Source organism: Hemibagrus wyckioides, linkage group LG08 (genome assembly GCF_019097595.1).
Source record: "Hemibagrus wyckioides isolate EC202008001 linkage group LG08, SWU_Hwy_1.0, whole genome shotgun sequence".
NCBI lineage: Eukaryota > Metazoa > Chordata > Actinopteri > Siluriformes > Bagridae > Hemibagrus > Hemibagrus wyckioides.
The window spans coordinates 16,307,082-16,326,562 of record NC_080717.1 but is presented as its reverse complement, the minus strand read 5'-3'; the positions used below and the strand labels follow the sequence as shown (position 1 = coordinate 16,326,562).

The following is a 19,481-nucleotide window of genomic DNA, read 5'->3' as shown; positions in this document are numbered from 1 at the left end:
CTTCTCAGTCTAAAAACTATTCTACTTGTTTTTCACCTGAATTCTGTTGGTTGCTGTATTACATTAACCTTCTGTTTCTTTTGTCCTTTTATTACAACACAAAACCGCTATTTTAACAGGGGAGTGTAGACTTATTTCCACTTACATGCAATAAGGTTAACTTTATTTTAAAATATTCTGTCCATTTCCCTACCAAATGATTTAGTCTTTGCACTATTGTCCCTTTATATTGTTATGGTACACACTGTTTTGACCTGTTTCAGTGACACTGGTTTGTATGGTTATCATAATGCTCCTAGTTTTGCATTTTAGTTCTCATCTTTAGACAGCGGTAAGAAAGGTTTCTGATGTCTAGAGGCACAGTGCTGTAGATTTGTCTGCCATATTATTTCAGTATGATCTTGTGTGTAAAAGATGTGTGTGTGTGAATGAGTGCGAGTGGAAGAGAGGAGACAGGAAACACGAACTCCACACACAAGTTTGAAACTGTAATCATTTAAGGCGTCATTAATGCTCCATTTCAGAAACAATGCATACTGTCACAAAAAGCAAAAAGGCCAATGGAACATAAAAATTCAATATGTATCCATCTTTGTAATTAAACATTTTAATAAATATACTATGGGGGGGGGGGGGGGCATACATACTGTAGTCTTAAAAAAAAAAAACAAAAAAACAAAAAAACAAAAAAACAGAAAAGCAAAGTTAGATGGTCCAGGCATCAAACCTTTGTAATGGCTATTATCACTTTAAAAGTAGATATCAAACATAAAATGTTAAAAGAAGTCTTGGGGATGTACAACTGAGCACCGTCAGCATGTTTACAGGTTGCAGAAATCCTGCTCATACACAATGTAGTTCCCCCTCTAAGAAAATAGATATTAATAGCCCTGTCACATTTGGCCCCGTTTCCAAAGTCCTCTGCCCTCCCACTGATGCTTATCATGCAGTTCCCAAAAACACCCAGTATACTGTATATATACTGTATTATATATGTGCTCTACAATACAGACACCGATGAAAGTCAGAGATTTCAAAGTCCCTGCTTTATGCTGCAGCAAAACCAAGGCTTGTCAGGTGACCTCATCAGTCCGAGTTCAGACGGCTCAGTGACACTGGTGTGGCTCATGGGGTCAAAACATCACTGAAGCAGACACGGGTTCAAAAGGGCCTCCTGCCAGGTGCTGTGGCTGCAGAAAACAAAGAACAAACCAGTTATTTTGCAGCAAACAACAAGACTAAACATATGCCTGAACGTTTATTTGTAAAAGTCTTGCTTATAACAATGACCTGTATTTGGTAACGCCTCTAATCAGCATCAAAAAGGATGTAAACAGAACAAATCTTTCTGTAGGTCACAAACAAAATACGCTATAACACTGTTGCTCAAAGTGGGTCAAATTCCTGAGATCTTATAGATAGACTTTTGACTCACTGCATTGAAATTGCTTTAATTCAAACCTCAATCATTAAAAACCATATAATCCTACAAACAAGGTCCATTTAGATTCAAAATGTGCTCCATTTGCAGATGTGCTTACAAAAATAAAAAGCTTTAGTATTATTGTAGACATTTAAATAAGGAGTCTAATATATGAATAGCTGGATTACATTCATATACCAGTCTGCACTGAGGGGGTCAGTGGAACACACTTGAAGGGGAAAAAGACAGACTTCCTGCTCCAAAAATGCCTGGGTGTAATATCCTGTGTAGATATTGCAACATCCTTGAGACTCTCTCCTTGAAATTCCACAGAGACGAACAACCACTTTTCTGCATTAGATTATTTATCATTCTCTCACATTCTGAAACACACTTGTTTCAAGAAGTTGGTAACAAACAGAATGGCAGCACACAGATGGAGAACTTGTTTCCTGTTATTTCGGAACATGAATTGTCATCCAGGACGTCGGATTTTCCTCTTTCTTTGCTGGGAATCTCCCTGCTCTCTCGTTCCGGACACTAGTCTAGACCGTGCTGCTTCTTCACGCTTCAGCAGTCTGCTGCTGTACTCGGGCAGTCTAGTTGGTCATGCTGCATTCTTTGGGTGATCTTATGATAACAGAACCGAGCCAGCCTGGACAAGCAGCCGATCCTCGACTGGCTCGTCTCGTGCACTATGCACCACACTACAACTCTATCTGACCCTCTCGTATATTTACGGACACACCGTGAACTAACACACACAAACATGACCTCGCACATTTGAAAATAAAGTCTTGTGCTTCAGAGGAAAATTAAAATCATACATAACCACTTCATTAACAATTTATAATACACATACATTCATAGAATGACAGAAATTCTAGGTAATCATGTGTTGGACCACATTTCCAAAGTGGATGTGGACATTTGTTAATTCAAGACATTATGCTTAGCGGGATAAATTAATTTGCCAACGACTGAATTCAAAGTATGTGAATATTTAATGGAATTGAACTCTTAAAGGGTAAAACTTGGATGACAATCCTGTAAGGTTTGTGGCAACTGTCAAAGTCTAGTGAGGAAAGTATGTGTCCCCTAGTTGCTCACTGTCCCTCTGAGTGAGTACAGCACTTCCTGTGTTCCTCTCACAGAAGCAATGCTTCTTTGTTAGGTTGCCAAATCATTTACACTATTTTATTTGGTAGTATCTCTATCGGTTTCTGTTGTTTTATTGGTATTGTTGAATATTCTCTGCATTTTCAGGCAGCCAGGATCGTCCGCATCTGCTGACCGAGTGTACTTCTCGTTTTGTCACCATGCTCATGTTGTCTGCCACACTGTACTGTCTTTGTAGGGCCAAACAGCACTGCTTTGTCCGTTTCCCCAATCGTGAGGTTTTTCTTTCTTTCTTTTTTTTTCAGCTGTGCTATAATCCAGTTGATTCTGACTAGGTTTTATTTTATTGTGAATCCGAGTGCGAGTGGCTCAGGAGTGAGTCAGGAGGTTACTGTGGTTGGTGTTCAGCTCTTGGTATTATGCAGCTTTAGAAACAATATGAGGAAGGTGCTTCCTGAATTTCACCTTTCCCATTCATGACTATTATGATTAATTGTGATCAGCCTAATTCCTCCCTGCAGACAATTTTTATGTTTCAAAAATCTGCCACATTCGACAGAAATTTACAGGTAAGCACCTCCTCCTCCCACACATTTACACTTTACAGGCATAAAAGAATTTACTTTAATTACCAAGTGCCAAGATCATGAAAAGGAATATCCGCAAAATGTATTGCTTTGCCTATTGATTTATTTCCCCCTCAGTTCCTCAAGGCCTGGTTAAAATTTCCTGAAGAAGCGATGCCTAAATCATTCTAGTTTCATGCTTCAGTAGGTCAATGCTCTGATGTAGACCCTGCACAGTGAGGAACAGAGAAACCACAGTGCCTACATCTCAGAGACAAGGAGTCTTGTTTTTAAGATGTGCAGAGTTTTTCTTCTAAATCCCAAAACTAATCTAAATACATGCATCAAGTGGTGTTTGGCTCAAGCAGCAGTCCTGTCTCAGTTTGTGTTCCTGAATTAAAATGTCTGTTTATTGCCAATTTGTTATCTAGTCTCTGTGTTTACAGATCCGATAATATTTAAGTGTCCTACACGGCTTTCAATGAGTCTGCTGAATAGTTTCTGAAGTTTCTTTTAAACCATGGAAGCATGTGCATAGCTGCTGTTTATTTTAAAAGGCCATTTCAAATGACAAACTGTGAAAGGCCTGAATGAGATGATCCATGTTAAGTTTTGCACAGAAGCACTATATGAAAAAGGCCCCTCATACCTGTGGAGTGTGCGGTAAGGCCGGGGACCTCACTGCATCACACACGCCGTGCAGCACTGCTCCTGTTTCTCAGGCAAAGTGGCATAGTTCATCTGCCTCACAATCTCAGCAAAGAGCTCATCCACCATGGTCTTGCTCTTAGCCGAGGTCTCGATGAAGGGGCAGCCCCACTCCTGCGCCAGGGCTCGGCCGTCGGACCCGGCGACCTCGCGCTCAGATTCCAGGTCCACCTTATTGCCCACCAAGATGAGGGGAACCTTCTCAAAGCGCTTCACCCGAACTATCTGGTCACGCATCGGTCTGATGTCCTAGTAGGCAAAATATGAAGACATAAAAAGACAGTGGTCAGTGCTACAAGCCTTCAGGTTATTGTCCACTTTAAGTCCAGTTACATGGATGTCGAGTGACTTCTTTATCTGATCCTACTCACTTCCTCTCTATATTTATCAGCATGTAGTTTGGTGTTTGATCACAATTAAAAAGCAAAACTTTGTTGTGAATGAAGCAGTTCTTACCTGAAACGACTGCTGATTTACAAGGCTGTAAACTAAGATGAAGCCTTGGCCGTTCTTTATATAAAGATCTCTCATGGACGCGAACTGCTCCGTTCCGGCGGTGTCCAGAATCTCCAGCACCGAAGGGGACGAGTCTACCTCGATCTCTTTTCGATAGAAATCCTCGATGGTCGGGTCGTATTTTTCTATGAAGGTGCCGGTGACAAACTGTACGGTCAGGGCGGACTTGCCCACGCCGCCGCTGCCCAACACAACCACTTTGTACTCCTTCATTTGGGACTGGGCGCTAAAACACTGAGCCAATCTCGGCTAGCTCCCTAGCTAGCTTTATCTGCTTCCCAACATAAAGCAAACAGCTGGCTGTTAAATTCACCCGCTTTAAATATCCCCCCGATAAGCACCTCAAATACTCTAAATGAAACCGGTTTAAAAAAAGTCTTGCGACTACTTGGTTTTTCGCTCTTTGTGCTCTGATGTCTGCCAGGCCAGCTAGCTGTGCTAGCTAGCTAAAACCAAAACGCCCCTGCTCCATCTATGTTCGAGTTTGACTTAGAATTTACGCAGTGCCGCCGAGTAAGTGCACATGGTACAAAAAAAGGCTACAAGACGAATTGAAAAATATTCCGCCAACACCTCGTTAAAGGCCTGTTAGTTAAGGTCGCGGGATATAAAGCGCGTTTAGGGTCCCTTCCATTTTGGCGTCCATGTGAATGCACTCGCTAAGAAGCCAGCTAGCGTCCTACACTTACTCCGAGCTAGTAGGCTAGTAGCTCGCAAAAAAAAGTCTCGGTCGCTGCACATTGACTGAATGGCGGATCTTCCCCAGTGATCCCCCGTGCAGAGTCTCTCTTAAAACAACAGGTGGGAATTTGTGCTAAAACAGTTATTTGGAATTTACATAAAATCCTCCGCTCCTTTTCTCCTCTGCTTGCTCTGGCCTCTCCCTCCCTGGCCGCCTCAACCCTATCGGCCAGCACACAGAACTCTCTACTGCTCCTTTAAATGAGGCTCGGCTCTGTCCGAAACCGCATACTAGCGCACTACATAGTGTGACAAATAGTAAGCGACCTACAGCAGGATGCAGAGCTGCCGGCACCTATAGCAGGCGTACTGTTTAGTGTGGTAGTATGCAGTTTGGGAGGTAGCAGCAGCCTGAACTAATCGATTTCTTTCAGAAATGCGCTTTTAATGTCATTTTCTTGCATTAACTGCTTATTATATACACCCGCTGACCGACTTACTAGGTACAGGTTATACTTACAGCTTCATTTACCGGTAGTTTATTTTTATCAGGTACATGACTGACTGTAGATCATCTGTTGCTATGCAGTTTGTCAGATTCAGATTCACGTATTCAGTGAATGGACCGCCATAGCAGGCTACTAGGTATTACTGAGGCTGTGGATAATTCTCAGAACTGCAATGACACCTGGCACTTTGTTACACCTTGTTGGGACAGGTATGACCTTCATCCATTTCATGTAAACCACTTACACTATTTTGCCAAACGTTTTGGGACACCCCTCCAAACCACTGCATTCAGAGGTTGGGCTTGGCCTCTTAGTTCCAGTGAAAGGAACACTTAATGCTTCAGCATACCAAGACATTTTGGACAATTTCATGTTCCTAACTTTGTGGGAACAGTTTGGGGATGACCCCTTCCTGTTCCAACATGACTGCACACAAGTGCACAAAGCAAGCTCCATAAAGACATGGATGAGTGAGTTTGGTGTGGAGGAACTTCACAGAGTCCTGACCTCAACCCCATAGAACACCTTTGGGATGAATTAGAGTGGAGACTGTGAGCCAGACCTCCATCAGTGCCTGACCTCACAAATGCACTTCTAGAGGACTGGTCAAAAATTCCCATAAACACACTCCTAAACCTTGTGGAAAGCCTTCCCAGAAGAGTTGAAGCTGTTATAGCTGCAAATGGCGGGTCAACTCCATATTACATTCATGTGCATGTAAAGGCAGATGCCCCAGTTTTGGCCTGGCTCGCGGTCTCCACTCTAATTCATCCCAAAGGTGTTCTATAGGGTTATATTATATATATATATATATATATATATATATATTACATTTATTTATCATCAGGATAAGCACTTCATCCTGGTCAGCATAATGGTGGAACCAGAGCATATCCTGGGAGGACTGGGCATAAGGCAGGAATACACCATAGACACAATATCAAGATGTCCATCACAGCCAACTAACCTACCAGCATGTTAGGGAGGCAACCAGAAAACCCAGAGGAAACCTGCACAAACCTCCCCATGTCTGTGACGGCTTCCCTCTGGAATGTAGACAGTAACTGAACTCAGGATCAAAATCGGGACCATATTTTATAATTTAACGGACAAGATAGTTAGGATATTTCATGCCATATGACATTGTTGTGGTTAAGATCTCACCTGTTAACGACACCTTTTAAAGAGAGAGAGAGGAAAAAAAACAGACCCAGACAGAGATTTCCATTTAAGTGCTTTATTAAAATGTCAAACAAAAAGAACAGATCATATAAGTATGTATATTTTCTATACATTACTATAATCATAAAAGGGATTGGCAATAAGCACAAATTTGTAGCACATACAAGTACAACACGCTAAATAGAAAGAGAAGCATTTCATATAAAGAGTCAGGGCATTCAATGCGATCTTGTCCTACAGTGGGGGAAAGAGGAATCAACAACATATGGCTTCGAAACAAGGTGGACATTCTTTAAAACCGCTTCTGGTTAGAAAGCACTTAATTTGCGTTTAAAATTACACCTGACTGGCGCCCTTAAAAGGGACAAAACCTCAAATCTCGAAACAAGAGACTGCATTTACATTTACATCCATAGCATTTTACAACATAAATATGAACTTAATCCTATACACACATTTTATATGTCAATACCATCAACATCAAGTTCCACACAGACTTAAATATGATGTGATTAAATATGAGTGACGGATTTTCTTGGTTAAAAATGAAATCGACAAAGGAAAAAAAAAAGCAAAAAAGCACTGTCTTCACAGAATGTCCAGGCACAGTAAGGTGGACAGCAGAAGGGTGTTAGTTGTTTTGTTTCGTTTGTTTTTTTTGTTCTCTAATAAGCACAGTGGTCAAAAGTGTCCTTTTGATTGCATTCATTTTCTGCATGTTCTGTAAATCAGGACTTAAGATAAAGATCAAACTCTGTGCTGAGTCCACTTTACAGTCAGAAGGTTTGGGACCATGTGAACGCGGTCCGAAGGTGCATCGATATGCAAGGAACCTTACAAAGACTCAGTCTCTCCCTCACTACTAGGACAAGTGCCATGGCAACAAAATTCTTGGCTTCCAAAGCAACTGTGGACCACAGAATGTACAAGATATACTCCAGGTTTCACTGTGTTGATAGGATTTGACTTTGAGATCTGAAATGCACCGAGTTATTTCGAATTATTGATGGATTTTTTTGGGAATGTGTGTATGAGTGTTCGAACACTGAGAGGAAACCAAATACAGAAATGTAACTTAAACTCCTTAGAACCAGTTGCAATGTTTTCCTGTTGTAATCTGACCCTGATGTTGGTGGTGTGTCCTGTATTTGGATGATGTTCAGCCCTCCTGAGAAACGCAGGGGAAAAGGGATTCAGCTGTCTGTTATACCGATTTCCATCTGCAGGGGGCAGAACATCACCGGTACAGAGCGTCACATGAGCTAAATTCCCAAGCAGATCCATTTTGAATCCCAGCTTAGATGCATGAACACATTAATAACAACAACAATAATAATAATAATAATTGTAATAATAATTATAATAATAATATGCAGAAGAGCAGAGAATATCCTGTGACACTAAATAGGCAATTCACAACAAATAAATGAACTAAACAGAAAAATGAGCAAGCTATTTATTCTTTGGTTTCTTGGATGCAAACGCATCACCTGCATACAATTTTAGGGGCCATGCTTCTTTCCAAACACCACCAACACAGTTTCTCAGATATAAACAGCCTCAGTGCTCAGTGTAATATGCTCATTTTTTTTGTAAACTATGTCCAACCAGAAAGCATCGTTTCATTTTCATCTATTTTATCAGCAAGCAACAACATGCTCATGATGAGAAGGGCATTAGCAATAAAAAAAAGAACATACAACGAATCCCTCGCATTTCTTGAACAACCCAGTAGAAGGACAGATGTTTACCTGTATTCCGAACAACAGGTTTTTTTTTCAATATATATATAATTATATATATATATATATATATATATTTATTTGTTTGTTTATACGTCTATATATTTGTATTTATCTATGCATATTCAAAATAAATTCTGAATATTTTCACTCATTTATGTACATAAGTGCAAACGAGGTGAAGGACACACATTCGTACACTGATGGGGGCACAGAAGGTCCCAGCACAGCTGGGCTAAAGGCTGGCTAGAGAGCACAGGGAGAGAAATGAGACTTTACCAGGAGGTTCAAGTTCTAGCTTACTACACCCTACATCTCGTTCTGCTCCTGACATCATCGAGTTAAAGATTCAAGCGCTCGTCCTCAAAACGAGTCTATCTGCAAGATCCTTTCTGGTGTCTACCAGTCCAGACAGCCCTTTTTTAAAAACAAAAACAAAAACAAAAGATGATTCTCCACCTGAAGAGACTGTTTTGCACCAGATTATCTCTTATGTCAATCATCGGAGGTTATCCGGTTTTGATCCAACAGGTCCGTACTAAAGCTCGAACACTGACTCGTCCGACTCGTATCTCAAAACAGACAACTATCCCCTTAGAAAAATAAGAAATCATAAAAAAAAAACCCAAATAACATGACATCTCCAAATGGATTTTGGATTTGAGGAATCTTCTTCTTCTTTTGTATAAAATAGGCATCATTTCTTAATCCAAGGTAAGATATCTACACATTCCCTTTCTGAATAAGTTAACCTTGTACATTAATTCAATTGAAAGTGTGAAAAAATTCACAATTAAGATTCACAAAGGTAGCCATGTTGTAGTTTTGTTGCCATAGCAACAACAACGTACTATCAAGTTACAATGAATTGCTCATTGTAATACAAATGTGTATATAGATCCATATTTATATAGAGAGATATTTCTTAGTTTTTTTCTTTATTTACTACTAACTACACAAACTATGTATCAGATTATTCAGATTATTTCCATTTCCATGCAATGAGAGTGTATGCTGTAGAATATGTAACTGAGAAGAAAACCATTAAATGATTGCGTCAACTAAAAACCGTGTTCATTTCCAAAATGTAAAACTCACAATAAATTTACTGAACATGTGGAAATACAGCTAAAATAAGTACCATTAAGAATGACATTAAGGTCACAATGACCTTAACGGTGACAAAACTATAGCAAGGATGCACTAGTAATATGTACATATAAGATTATCTAAGTACATTACACATGAATACACACTTCTTAAAAAGTGAGTGTTCTGAAAATGCTAAAGCCCCAAACGAGGCATGTTTTTTTTTTTCCTTAATCAAGTATTTTGTTAAATCCTGCTGGATAGCAGTTGGAGAAGGCATAACTCTTGATATGAGAGAAAAAAGTGATAGAGAGAGAGAGAGAGAAAGAGAGAGATCTATACCTTGGCTAGGCAATGAGACTCGCCCAACTACAAGAAATAATCCGTTATACAAATCAACAGCTTAGTACACTCCTAAACAATTTAACGGCCAACATTTACAGACACCCACACCTTAACATTTTATAAATTGTGTACAACACAGAAACTCCAATAACACAGTATATTGTCTTGTTGAGTTTGCATTTGACCTCAGATTACTCTTCTGACTATTTGAGCACTTCATGCTTATTTTGTTGTATCACTGTAATAAAAAGCAGAACATTCTTTCGGGCCTGTTTCTCAAGGCTTGAGGATGTTGGAGAGACTAAATGAAACTGTCATTGAGCATTAAAACTGACAGTTTCAGTCTTGGGTTAACCTTGACGTATGTTAAGGAAACAGGCCCTGAGCTTTTTGGCCTGGAGAGTCTCCTCTAGACAAAATAAATGCTCACAAATACACTATTTCCAAAGAGGTCCTCTCTCTCTCTCTTTTTTTTTTTGTTTGTTTTCTTTTTCTTTTAAATAGGTGCAGTGTTTGACCATCGAAATATGCTCCTCAGTGTGGCTATCTGTACAAAACAGCACAGCTGTTTCATGTAACGACGACGGCAACAACTCGACAAGGTCCTTGACAAGTCTCTCAGAACATTGTTTCTATAGTACATCAACAGTGAATGGCATTGGGAGAAGTTTACTCCCTTGATATGTTGAAATATGTTGTGGTTTGTTTCAGGAGGGGGAAAAAAAAAAAAAAAAAGGTGAGACAGGCATCCTCAAGCTTTAATGACATTCTTCTTTGTCCTAAATGTCACATTCAAATGTATATAAGGCCCTTTCCTGGCAACGTTTGTAAGTGAGGTTGGTCAGTACCCCGGCTACAGCTGATCCCCACCCCGCCTCTCCTCTACACCTCGGCACTTCTCTCCTGCAGCATTACTGCTTTTAGCACAACGTGAAATGAAGCGCTCGTATGGCTGACAGTCAGCTTTGCCCTGGTTTTTTAGAGTCTGTCGACTTTTGAACATAAGGACACAATAAGTGGTCAGAATCTGTAAGCTGGATAGAACAGACACACATTTCAGAAACACAGAAAACTTAATCCAGATTAAATAAAAAGAAACAAACAAAAAAAAACCACACCCACTACTATTACAAAAATGTTGCAGGCCTCGGTTGGTGCTTTATCTTACATCACTCTGTTTGTTCTTTCAAAACAAGCATCTACTCCAATTAAAGCTTATAAAAGGTTTTGCAGTAGATCAGATCAGAAATGGCCTTTAGTCCACACATGGTAAGTAAGCTACGGGAGCGCCAATCATATGGTTCAGCGGTATGAGGTGAGTGAATTAGGAAAGATTGAAAGGCTGAATGAAAGCACAGCATTAATGATTGCATTAGCTGTGGGGAAAATAACATTTTCAATCAGTCTGCTGTTGGGCTTTGGCATGTAATGACTCTACTCCTTTTTTTTTTTTTTTTTTAACCAGTGATTGGCACAGAGTGACCCAGCTCTTAGAGTCATTGGCACATAAAGCAAGTACACTTGTTTAAAATTGTACTGCTGCCATTAGTAATTTAACAGGACAGTGGGATTGCTGCAAACATCCGTATTCTGTAAGAGTGGACTCTATGGGTTTATCTCTCACCGATGTCTTTTGGGAGCGTTCAACTACATTCATTGTGTTTTCAATGATATATATGTATATATAGTTAAGACATTTTAAGACATGTACATTAGCTCCAAATGAAAAAAAAAAAAAAAAAAAAAAAGGTTCTATAAAACTCTAGAAGTGTTGCTTTGGTTGCTGTCATACTGCGAATATCACAGCATGGACAGTTCCAAGATCTTGTGTTACTGTGAGATGTAACAAACAGGGCTAAGCAATAAGCACAGACAAACAGACTGTCACACAGTGGGAGGGACTGGGCCATGGAGTTTGGCAGGGACTGTCCACTCTATAAGGGAAAGACAGGAGCAGAGATTGGTGGCAGACCCTAACATATCACAATACCTCTGATAATCCGAGTCAAACGTACAGATCAATGTATAAAGGGAAACGGGAAAAAAAAGAGAGAGCAGGAGATGAGTAATACGCTCTGACGTCGCTGACTACAGAGGAACAGTTGGGCTTTGAAATGGCGCTGCTCCAATCGACGGCCACAGCTGCTGTGCTGGCACTGCCTATCACAGTATGGTGATCAGACTCATCCTGAGCTAGTCATCTATCAGACCTCCTGTGCAGCGCTGGCTATAGGGCTGTAATCAGACCCAGCAGATTAAAGTGAACGTCGCCATGCACAATAAGACATGCGGGTACGCCGACACTTCTGCTTAAGGCGGATTGCATTAAGAAAACGGAGGTATTCACGCAGGAAGCTACCTAACCTCAGTCTGAATGTTTCACGTAAACAAATCTGTGGTATGTCCAGGCATGGAGAAAAAAAAAAAAAATTACATTTCCTCTAGTCAAGCGACTGCAGTTCTTATGAATTAGGCTTCAATAAATAACACCTCCCCAGTAATCACTCACTAATGGTACAGAAAGTGGATTGGGATGTAGAATAGGAATGACATGCTTGCTTTTTAAAGGGTATGCTGTTTGTTTTTAGTCTGTGAGAAGAGATGGATCAAGTGGATTGAGTAACAAGGCCAATTCACACCAAATGCATTTCTGAAGCATTTGAGTTGCATGTCTCACGCTGTTAATTATTTGGACAGTAATGTGTAAATATCTGTGAATAATAGGGAAAAAAAACCTTATGTAAATGTATGGATTAAAAGAAAGTTTAAAAAGTGCTTTCAAAAAAGCTTTCATACACACCGATCTCTGACCTAAGCCCTGTGCGCATTACATTCTTGTGTGTTCTACACAAGCTTTTTTCAGAACCATGTGTGCCGTCATGTGACATCGAGCCTCAGCTTCACTGCTCACAAAGGATTAATCCGGGGCTGAGACCTCACTCTTATCTGAGGAGGATGCACTGTTCTCAACTTTGTGTGTGTGTGTACGTGTTTGTGTACGTGTGTGTGTGTGTGTGCAGGTCTACAAATCTGTGTACTTGTATGGCTGTGAATTCAAAGGAGTGCTCAGATTCAGCATCTTCATGCTTCTTAAGTCTCCTTGCATCATGGCACACTTCCTTAAACAGTTGAAGGTCCTAGCTTCAATATTGCCTGTTTTAGCATCAACAAACCATTTTTTGTTGACGTCTGTTGATGTGGGGCATCAAATAAGAGGATGAAAGGGTTGTCCTTGCCGGACGCACTGATTAGGCACACGTTTGTTGCATTCATGTCTCTATGGGGTGGTTGGATCTGGGGGGATGGCGATAGTGGTGCGTTAACTGAGATTGCGGCCGAGGCTTACTGAGTTCAGGCTCACCGGTGCCGCCACCAGCAGTTTGGGGATTGGACAGAGGTGTGTTTCCACAGGAATGCAGTGGAGGTCGACAGGGTCAGCAGTCAGTACCTCGGTGGGGTCTACTGAACGACAAGGACAGAGAAAGAAAAAATTGGGTGTGGGGGGGAAGGGGGGAGAAAGAAAGACAGACAGTTGAGAAATAAAGTGGTTCTGATACAGGCATCACAAAATATGCAAACATTACCTCAAACCAAAATCTCTCAAATGTGTCTGTAAAAACAGAAGAAACTATAATATCCTGATGTAATGCATCACAGATCTTCCATCAAGGTACGTCGGGAGGTTATGTGGCCGAAAAACAGGAAATTAATAGACTCCTGCAGTCCACGGCAACACCGAGGTACTTGTTCAACACTGTGATCAGATTAAATAACACACTACAGAACTTTATTTACACACAGAGCTAGAAATAAAAAGAAAACACCAAATAATCTGCTACCAGCATATTGCTGAACTACTAGACACAATAATAATAATAATAATAATAATAATAATAATAATAATAATATTCTGGATGCCCTTTAGTTCAGCAATGTCAGCAGTCTGTATTGTGCTGGAGAAGGTGAAGCACTCGGCCAAGCAGCCGAACAGTGCTGACACCAAGATGGAGGACTATGCTGTGCTTCCTCCTCTTGATTAGTGCAACAGCATCACTGGGAATACACCGTGCCAGTGACAGCAAATTGTACAGGTGGGACTCCAGACTAAATCCCACTGCACCGCTACATTATGAGATGTGCTTCTGGGACCTAGGGCCAGATGTATGTACAGGCGAAGATGCATGGCTTGATGTGGCCACAAAATGCGTTCCCAATACATTCGTTTCTTTAAACTTTAAACCAAATTACGTCAGAACTTTTTCCACCCTCAGTGTGCAATTACAATATATAAAAATGAACTTTAAAAACAATCAGAAATCAGACATTTTTGGGGAAAAATGAAAAGCATGCATAACCTAGCAACATAAATGTGCACACTCCTAAACATATACAGTAACATTGGGCAGGTACTCTTACACAGATTGTCTTAATTGTAGGTTTAACGGCTTTGCTCAGGAGTCCAGAGGTGGCAGGTCTTGGGATGTGAACTGGGATCTGATCAGTAGTCGCACACCTTAACCCCCTTTTGATTTTCTTACACGACTCATTCTTTTGTACAAGAGTCTAAATCAGCATCTTGTCCTTCCAATATTTTTCTTTCTCTTTCTTGCAAAAACATTCTATATCCATCAAAAATGTTAAGGCATCTCCTGCTTCAGATATGGGCTTTGGGTAGATCATTCAAAAGCAAAGACCTTCGTTTATTTAAGCCAATCATTTGTTGATTTGGATGCATGCTTTTAATTTTTGGCTTTCTAGCAGACACCTGCAGGTATTGCACTAAAATCGACTGGTATTTGTAGCCATTCAGGATTCGCTTCACCTCGATAAAAGCCTTAGTTCTAGCTGAAGAAAAGCAAGTCTAAAGTATGATGCTGCCACCGCCATGCTTCACCGTGTTCTATTTGTTTTGTTGCACCAAACATACCTTTATGGTCTCATCAACACATTTTATCACATGCATTGAGGTGAATGAATGATCAGAAACGGCATCTCTCTAGCCACCCTAACCCACAGTAAAGACATAATAAAAGAATATGATGAACCCAAGATGATGTGAGGAAACCGTCCTACAGAAACATCTGATCTTTATTTAGGGTTAATCAGAATAATTTCACTGACAGCTGTATGATCGTTATTTTTAACAGAATGTGATTCATTCTACACACATCACCAATTATTAACAGGTATGCACATTTATACAACCAGGACATTGTATCTTTTATTTTGCTTCCTATTTTTATTTCCCTAAAATATTTTCATATGCTGTAATTTCTCATTGAGGGTGCAGAGCTCTCTCTCTCTTTTTTTTTTTACATCGAAAAACTTCCCATTTTAACAGGAGTGTGTTGACTGTACAAATATATACACACACACATACTGCTTTCACAAACACACACGGTGTTAATTTAGACTCGTGGTTAAAATAACACACAAAACTGATCACCACAAATTCCACAAAATTTAGTAAATGAAAGTTGCACATTTCTGCATGTATCACACATACAGCATTTGGGCTAACATGCCAGTTTCATATCTAAGGTTTTATGTACGTTATGTAAGGTTTTTCAAGCAACATGTCAAACTGACTGTATACAGCTTAGTACATCTGGCCCTGAGAGAGTTAAACAACAGCTAGCGACATTGCAAGTGTCACTGATTTACCCCTAATTAACCCCCAAAGCTATATCTGTCTGAAAACCAGAGAAAGAGAAAGAATGAATATGGACACTATAATGTTTTATCTACACAGAAGATGCTGTGTGCCAACATAGAGTGGAGACATTTGAAAAGGCAAGGTGAATACACACAGAGACACGGTGACACAGGGCTACACAGAGGCTCCGCACTGGTCCACAGAGAGTTTCAATCCAGCTGGGTTTTAACTAGTACAAACAGCTAGCTCAGGTGGGTTGCCTAGGGCCAGAGCTCCCATGTTAAACAGATCACAGATCTCAGAAAAACAGAAGCTCATTACAGTGAGAAAGTGACTTTGCTCTCATTTCTGTCATATACTTTCTGTCAGGATCGTCATCCATTTACACATTCATTCATCTTCATTATCTGCTTCATCCTGGTCAGGCTCTCCGTGCATCCGGAGCCGATCTCAGGAACACTGACCCCAGGCCTGGTATCCTGGCTGGGATGCCAATCCACATTCACAGGTTCATCCACTCATTCACACCAAGGGGCGATTTAGACTGAACGAGTCTAATTAAATCTACATCACTAATCCAGCATTTTCATTCCTTTGTGCAATTTCTCGCTACGCTGCTGGACGTGGTGTCTGTGGACCGGTGCTGGATGCCGTACAGCTGAAAAGAGAAGAGGCCAAAATGAAGGGGCAAACCTGATTGGAGGCAGCTGATTCGGCAAAAGGAACATTGGTGACTGGGGTCGTAGCCGACGAAACAGTGGAAGTGGTGGCACCGTGCATCATGGGAACTTTTTTCAGGCGAGTCAGACAAGAAACAAGGGAGAGGGGGGAGGTGGAGGGGAGGAGGAATGTTATGAGTACCATGACATTATATGCCAGAGGAAGAGGCGGAACAGTCATGGCAAGTAGCATTTATGTACTGCCAAGATGATTTTTCACCCAAGAACATGCAAGTAAAACTTACAGGTAACACTTTATAACAGAAGATTTGATGCATTTGTACAGCAGAAATTCAATAAACAATGAACTCTATTTTATTGACATGCACAGAATATTTGTTATGGATTACTTTTAAATGCATTAACTTTAAGACATTATATCAACAATAGTGATTAGTTGGGAAGTTTCTAACTGTCTAGTTTTGGTCTTTTGACAAAAGACAAAAAATTTCACCATATACATTTATTATTTGTGTCGTCAATCGAGTAGCCTTGCTAGTCATACCACTGGCCCTCACTACAGAGTCATGAGCTGCCTCTGTTCATAGAAACAGGCAATTTGACTGACATGGCACATGACTAACCTGGAAAACCAACCAGATTTTCCTGTAGCCCATTATCAAACACAAATAACTAACCTGTTTAACTCTATATTACCTGTTTTAAATTCTTTAATAACTTTGAAATAACTTCTGACATTCTCATCAAATGCTGACCTGATTTGTTTTGATTGCATCCTCCTTCTGCCTCATTTAGTATATTTTCATCCTCAGAGTTATGTTTTTTAAGTCTAAAATGTATGCACAGGTTGCTATATATTGGTGACAAAAAGATCTGTACGCTACTAGCAATTGTAACTTATGCAGCAAAAAAAAAAAAAAAAAGTATCCATAGTCTTTATAAAGTTCCTTATAAAGTGGAACAAAATGTCAGACTGAGAGCACTGAGCGTGCCTGGATAATATTATATAATCTATGGACATATTAGTGTCTAATTTTGTGATGTATTCAGAAATGTCTAGAAATATTTAGATTGATTTAATAAATGTTATTTTTCTTACTATTTAAATACCATCGCAGTTTATATTCATGACAAATGTTACATTGTTCAATCAATTTCCTGTCTTTGTTTTAAACTGTTCCTAGAAGAACTTCCCACCAGTTGTTATTATAAAGTGTTACCAACTTGAAATAACTAAGATCAATACTTATTGCACTGCAGCTGTGCACTTAAATAAAAGTCATCAAAATCATACAATCCAATCAGACAGATGTATCTGATAATTGTATTTTGATGGAGCTGGACCATGTATTGGAACGAAAGCAAAAACTAAAATAAAACTGACAAAAACAGCAGGAAATGTAGCCTACACATACATACAAGGCATTCCAGCACAAATCTATGCCATCTTTGAGAATCATGGCCAATTCCTTCGTTTTTTCTTTACATATCTGCTTATATACTTGATATGTGACTGACTAGTTACGATACTACTGATGTATGGATGTGTGAATGGCTCCCATAGGGAAAGTTGCCCTAAACCTCCTCTGTTTATGAATGAAGAGTCGTTATATGGCAGAGAGCAAACTAATACAGCATGATACACAAACAGCAACAGCATCCTACATGATACAGACACACACTTCCCCTCACATCCATACACACACATATGGGCATGCTGATTAAACTCTCTTAATTGTTGTTTGGGAGAGATAGAGGAGCTATCATTGCACATTAGGTTTAGACAGACCTGCGAGCGAATCCTACTCTCAGAACATATGTGGAAGTAATACAGTGTGTTTATGAGTTTATAATCTACAAAATGTGTCAACTGGGACTGATTCAGCTTTGACCTAGACTTCAGTAAAGCATATGGTGGCCAGGTGATGTATCCTCATGATAAGTGTATGGGCAAGGTGTGTGTGTGTGTGTGTGTGTTGGGGGGCGGGGGGCGGGGGGGGGCTCTACCCTCACCAGTCTGTCCGTGCCCTGATAGGTAGCGGCTGTGGGGGGGCCTGCAGCTGCTCCAATCCCGCCTCTCCCAGCGGCCCTCTGCCAATGGGCCGGGCGGTTTGAAAAGCCCTACAAAGATTTAAAGGGGAGATGACCAAGAGGAGAGGAGGAGGAGGAGGAGGAGGAGGAGGGGGAGAAAAAAGGAGCACAAAGAAAAAAAAACAGGAACCGCTCTTAGTGGATTAGGAATAAGGCCTAACTTTGGTGTAGCTAGCTTTGTGGCTCCATCACTTTCATACGTGAGCACACATACACAAATGAGCTGAAAAGCTGCACAGACAGCAAAAATAAATGAGCAAACAAGGAGAAGAAAAGCAAGCAGATAGCTGACAAATGATGTGGCAGACATTACAGGCCCAGGACTATCTAGATGAAAAACCTAGTTAGTTTTATTTTATTTTATTTTATTTATTTATTTACATTCAAAATGCTTGAAAACTATTTGAACTGCCATATATTAACAGGACTGTATATGTTTAAAAAAAAAATTCTAATCCCATAAACATGTAAAAGGTTAATTCACTGATGCCATATTTTAATAATGCCATGCCATCCAATTTATTTTCGATTCTAAATTATGTAATTATTCACTGGTTCATGTTTTAGAGTTCAGGCAGGTTACTGGCATATTTATTTTGCATCTTAGAGATACAGGAGCTGTTTTTGGGGCTCTGTCTCTCTCTCTCTGTCTGTCTCTCTCTCTCTCTCTCTCTCTCTCTCTCCTGCCTGCCACAAAGCCTCATCCCTTCTCTAAGAGAACCTGTGGAGCAGAGGTGACTCACAAGGGACCTACCAATGCCTCCAGATGGAGCCATGCAGAGCAGGGAACCTGGTGCACCATGCACAGAGAACCCAGCACGAGGGGTGATGGTGGTGGTGGGATGAGGGTTGGGTGGTGGAGAAGTAAGAGACGAGACCAAACAACAAAGTTAGTGTGCCACTAAAGGCTGTGTTGGTGACCACAAGCCATACAGACAACACGAAGGCCACACATGACACAGGTAAACAAAAGCAGAGATGCTGCTGAGGAGTGGATTACTCTGAAATCGTTTAATACATTCTGAAATAATTTAATACAATGGAAATGTGAAACACTCAGAAGTGGCGATTTCTTTTTTTTTTCTTCATTTTTTAAAAAGCACTATTATATCATTAGTACTACAGATGTTTCATACCCTTCTACTTACCGTGAAGAATATTTGGTGTTGACTTT

General features: G+C 40.3%; 2 protein-coding genes across 24 annotated transcripts in view; both read right to left on the bottom strand.

The window, feature by feature from the left end:
• Positions 1–505: 505 nt before the first annotated feature.
• Positions 506–5,258, bottom strand: rap2c (RAP2C, member of RAS oncogene family). Its single transcript, XM_058397828.1, has 3 exons — positions 4,273–5,258; positions 3,758–4,065; positions 506–1,190 (listed from the first exon to the last, which is right to left on the bottom strand). The coding sequence occupies exons 1-2, from the start codon at positions 4,543–4,545 to the stop codon at positions 3,787–3,789; spliced, it is 552 nt and encodes a 183-aa protein (XP_058253811.1). The 5' UTR covers positions 4,546–5,258; the 3' UTR covers positions 506–1,190; positions 3,758–3,786.
• Positions 5,259–6,743: 1,485 nt separating this feature from the next.
• Positions 6,744–19,481, bottom strand: part of mbnl3 (muscleblind-like splicing regulator 3) — a 44,490-nt gene continuing 31,752 nt past the window's right edge. For 11 of the 23 annotated variants that reach the window (XM_058397870.1, XM_058397875.1, XM_058397869.1 and 8 more), the window contains 3 exons: positions 19,062–19,097; positions 18,230–18,337; positions 6,744–13,342 (listed from right to left, as the gene is read on the bottom strand). In XM_058397870.1, coding sequence (XP_058253853.1) covers positions 13,200–13,342; positions 18,230–18,337; positions 19,062–19,097 — 287 coding nt within the window. In that variant the 3' untranslated portion in view covers positions 6,744–13,199. Of the gene's footprint in view, positions 13,343–16,229; positions 16,325–18,229; positions 18,338–19,061; positions 19,098–19,481 lie in introns of all 23 variants that reach the window. The other 12 variants (XM_058397890.1, XM_058397892.1, XM_058397881.1 and 9 more) reach the window with 10 other exon arrangements.